The following is a 4,415-nucleotide window of genomic DNA, read 5'->3' as shown; positions in this document are numbered from 1 at the left end:
GACAATGAATAATTTTGTGTCCTATGTTAACTTTACTTTTTTTTCATGTCTGACAGCTTTTCAGAGGAAGGATGTCATGTAGTTATATCAAAAAGCAACTCAGAAGAAACAGTTTGCAGCTGCAATCATTTGACGCATTTTGCCGTCTTAATAGACTACGATGGTAACACAAAGGTAATAAAATTATTTTTTTCTTACTCAGTTATTTTATGGGTTCAATGTCGGAACTCAATGTTGTCCTTTAATTTTTCTTTTTTTGACACAGCTGACCGGGGAGGACGAAACAATTCTGAAAATTATCACCTACGTGGGACTGAGCCTTTCCATCGTCGGGATATTTTTAACATTAATACTTTATTCTTGCCTTACGTAAGTAATGTACCAGAATAATAATTAGGAAGATTCTTATTCAGATAATTTACAAATTCAAGCTACATTTCATGCCCCATCACAAACGCTTAAGCAACTCATGGTTTTACGGTTTATGAATTGTTTAGGGTTTAGACATTTTCTTCGTAATATTTTCCTGTTTTGTCCTTTCTGAAGCTATTTACTGACTTCTTTCTTTCCATTGCTGTCAAGATTTAAATAATTTTTAGCCATATTTTTCTATGTCTTTTAACTCAATTTTGTTTTTTTTTTTTTTGTTTTTCTTGGTGTCTTCAGTGTGTCGTTATTGTTGTCGTTGCTTTTGTCTCGTTTATTCTTTGCGTTTTTGATATTATTTCACCAGAGATGTTCGTCAACCTCTCTCTCAAATTCGACTGAGTGTTTCTATGTCCCTTGGAGCTGGACAGATCATCTTCCTAGCCGGAATGAACGCCACAGAAAACAAAGTCAGTGGTCACTCCTTCTATCCATAGAATCAATTTTCTCTTTGCACCGTAAATGTCTTGTCGAAAGAATCACCACAAGAATTATACGAAAACTCTTTCTTTCCACAGGCTGCCTGTGTTATAATAGCAGCTCTGATGCAGTATTTCTTGATGGCTGCTTTCTGTTGGATGCTGATCGAGGGCATTTATCTCTATTTCTTCGTTGTAAAAGTTTATAACATTAACACCAAGATGAACATGTATCACGTCATCTCATGGAGTGAGTTTATTATTTTAAAACATGCACTGGTAACTGTAACCATGCTTTCGGATCGCCAAATCTGGTGTTGTCATGCAGTGAAGGGTTTCCATTTCCTTCCTTTCTTTATGGGTAGGTCTTCCAGTAATAATGGTGGCCATGTCACTTGGCATCGCTGCTGGAAAAGAAGGGTTACGAAGCTATACGAGTGATAAATAGTAAGAAAAAAAATTCAAGGGTTTCTTCTTTCTCTTCTCCTTTTAATTTGTTTCATTTGATTCTCTGTTTTGTTTTTGCATACAGTTTGAAGTCGGTATCATTTAATTTGCTGAGAATTCGTGTTTCTTTCTTGTGTTTCACTTCTTCGAGTTTAGCTGCTGGCTTTCCTCGACTAACAACCTGATATGGATATTCGTCGCCTTTGTGGCTTTCATTGAAGTTGTGAGTTTATGATTATTGTGATTGGTATGCCCGAACCACTTACTGTTAAAGATTTTTTCTGCTCTTTAAAAAACGAATTAAGTATTTATGATATGACCCCAAACAATATTGATCATTTTCCTTTTCCTATTTACTCACAAAAAAAATTTGGACTTAACTGCTATTTGCGAGGATGCTGGTCAATTCTAACCTAGTGATGGCCTTCAATAGCGAGTAAAACCTGTTGACACAATGTCTTCACAGGCAAAAGATAGCTTCATAAATTCTCCAACTTTAACTTAATAGTTTGAGAAAAAAGATCCTTCCCTTTCCTTGATGTTTTCTTACTGTTTCACATTGATATAACAAGATATGTTTTTTGCGCAAAAAAACAACTCGTAAAAACACTGAACAAGATTAAAGGAGCAGGAGGAGTAGGAGATATTAAATTTATGTAATTTAACATGAGGATTAACTTTACATAGATCATTCAGTTCAGACACTTTAGTTCACGACTTCTTTTGCTCATTTTCAGATAATCAAAGCTCATAATCTTGGTCCCCTGGTTGGGAGTTCTATTCCCTTTAAATGACACTTCATCCCACGTTTGTTACCAAGCTAGTAACTTCTTTGGCAAGGATCTTCTCCTGCTTTGGATATTCGATAACCATATCCAAAAAAATACATTTATTTCTATTGTACTTTTCAGCTCAACATCTTGATACTCGCACGAGTCATTAAGGAGATGACCAATTTGTTGCAGCCAACAGGAGAAGAAGACCATTCCCATCAAATACGGTAAGATTCACAGCATAAAACTAAAGCAAAATAGTGAAAGAAGTTGGCCTGTCCTCCTGCAAGGCTCTATTCGCCTAACTTCCTCATTTCCTAATTAGTAAGGTCTTACGATACCTAAAACTGAAAATTCATCGTCAAAGGAAAATAAAGAAATGTTTTCTTTTCAATTCGTAGAATTGGCATCAAAGCATGCGTGGTGATGATTCCCTTGCTGGGCGTCACATGGCTATTTGGTCTCCTCTCGCCTGTACATAAAGCTTTCGTTTACATCTTCACCATACTTAACTCTTCTCAGGTCAGTGTTCGATAGTAACTCTCAAAATTATTCAATCTCTATCATTATTTTACTTTCTAACCAAGTGAGACACCATTACAATGGTCACATGATATTTTTTGGAATTTTGAAAACAAAAATGCTATTAACTATGCAGAAAAAGACAGACTTCTTTTTTAATCATAAGATATGACCTTTTCTTTCCTTTCTGAAAATCCTAATAGGTATTTGATTAATTTGTTTGCATATTGTAAAAATTAGTGATCTTGAAATCATTTTTATGCTGCAGGGTTTCCTAATTTTCGCTCTACATTGCATGCGAAACACTCAGGTAAGAAAAAACATGAAAAAGTTCATTAACTCCATATCAAGTTTTAGTGTTTCGATAGATATCCGACTACTAGTGCTAAGAACCCTTTTTCGTGTGGCTCGTCTATCTGCAGATTAGAGAACGTTTCAAAAGAAAGATGAATATCGTTTTTCCATCCTCTGTAAAGAACAACTCCACAAGGAAGAGCTCACAGGTCAATCCAAGTGAGGCTGGGGATGTATGGGCAGTTGAATTGCAGTCTTCTTCTGAGTTTGAATCGAAATCGCACTTAACCTAATTAACTGGATCCGGCCAACGGGAAATGACGGTCAATTACTTAGCACAATCACTTAGTTAACAGCAATAGGTCGGTAAGGATCTATCTGACTTGCAATCTGCAGGTGAAAAGAGGTCTTTCTTTTCAATATTGTTTAAGCACTCAACTAGCTTTAAATGTAACCTATCTTCTTTATGATTATAAGATTATTTTCTGGGCGATCGCATATTTGCAGGAAAAATTTATCGAAATAAACCAATCTATAAATTTAAATTTTTAATGGCTCACTGTGTTGATAACTGCCCTGCGAATGAGACCACAGTCTGCCACAGACGAGGCGCGAATTTACACCAAGAGATCACGACACTTCTTTCTTTAGAAAGAACTTTATTGCGTAGCTTTCATTGAATGTATTTATCCTTAGATTATTGCGCGCTAACTTTCTGCTTTGCTACATGATTATTTCATATTCGATGTTTCCTCTTACTAAACACTATCAGTACTTGTAACAATAAGCTGTGAAAATAACTGAAACTATAAGTTTCTAGAAATTTCGAGAATGTCTAGTCATGCGGAAATGCATACTAAAGAACTTTCTGGTGCATTTTATCAGGTTAAAGAGCGATGATGTAACATTACCAATATAGTTGTGTTGTAAGCTTTTCGAAATTTTTGTAAGGAGAAATGCTATACTTCCTTTTGGAACCGCTCCTCATCAAGAATATTATAAGTTGTTTAATAAAGTAGATGGGTTTGCTTGAAAAAAGTGTTCTTTCCGTTTGCTTAATGAATAAATGGATGAATGTGTAAATATTTGAATAAATAAACAACTAATTTAGAAAGAACAGGAAAAACCCCCTATGACTGGATCTTTTGCGGATCAGTTACATTTTTCCATTTGGTTTTTCGCATTCCTATGGTAACGAGTATCGTTTTGAATCGAAAATACAATTGGGGCAATGTTAGCCGGAAATGGCATAAACTAAGAGATTATAAGTTATTTGGCACACATCCTTAGACAACGACTAAAGAACTTTTACATAGAGTATACAATTTAAAGGGAAAAAGCTTAGAGATCCTTCTCTAATTATAAACTAAGAGTTTCTATGTAGGCATCTTCAGAGTCTGGTGTTTTGTTTTAATTAAGAGTGCCAAATAACCGCCACCAGAAATTTTTTTTTTAATTAGAGAAGGTTCTCTTATAAATTAGATTCCTGAAGCCCTTCATACCGGGCGAAGAAATCAGAAAGCAAATAGCACAA

The 4,415-nt window shown here is 35.2% G+C and overlaps 1 protein-coding gene across 3 annotated transcripts; it reads left to right on the top strand.

Moving 5' to 3' along the window:
* Window positions 1-259: 259 nt before the first annotated feature.
* On the top strand, window positions 260-4,002 carry LOC113686169 (adhesion G protein-coupled receptor D1). Of its 3 annotated transcripts, none has more exons than XM_089204460.1 (6): window positions 260-369; window positions 734-1,515; window positions 2,204-2,292; window positions 2,467-2,587; window positions 2,856-2,897; window positions 3,010-4,002. In XM_089204460.1, exons 3-6 carry the CDS (start codon window positions 2,240-2,242, stop codon window positions 3,172-3,174), a joined length of 381 nt encoding a protein of 126 aa, XP_089060586.1. In that variant the 5' UTR covers window positions 260-369; window positions 734-1,515; window positions 2,204-2,239; the 3' UTR covers window positions 3,175-4,002. The 3 variants fall into 3 exon arrangements, with proteins under 3 accessions (XP_089060586.1, XP_089060624.1, XP_089060519.1); XM_089204498.1 differs by having other exon boundaries at window positions 284-1,095; window positions 1,211-1,515; XM_089204393.1 differs by having other exon boundaries at window positions 284-1,515.
* The last annotated feature ends 413 nt before the right edge of the window (window positions 4,003-4,415 follow it).

This window comes from Pocillopora damicornis, chromosome 1 (genome assembly GCF_964200805.1).
Source record: "Pocillopora damicornis chromosome 1, jaPocDami1.2, whole genome shotgun sequence".
Classification (NCBI taxonomy): Eukaryota; Metazoa; Cnidaria; class Anthozoa; order Scleractinia; family Pocilloporidae; genus Pocillopora; species Pocillopora damicornis.
This window is presented reverse-complemented; position numbering and strand designations above follow the sequence as displayed.

Bases quoted from the DNA above. Each gene is read 5' to 3' on its own strand.
- LOC113686169 (XM_089204460.1), top strand. From the start codon at position 2,240: ATGACCAATTTGTTGCAGCCAACAGGAGAAGAAGACCATTCCCATCAA. The intron at 2,293-2,466 runs GTAAGATTCACA...TTCAATTCGTAG, and splicing joins GACCATTCCCATCAAATACG to AATTGGCATCAAAGCATGCG. The intron at 2,588-2,855 runs GTCAGTGTTCGA...TTTATGCTGCAG, and splicing joins CCATACTTAACTCTTCTCAG to GGTTTCCTAATTTTCGCTCT.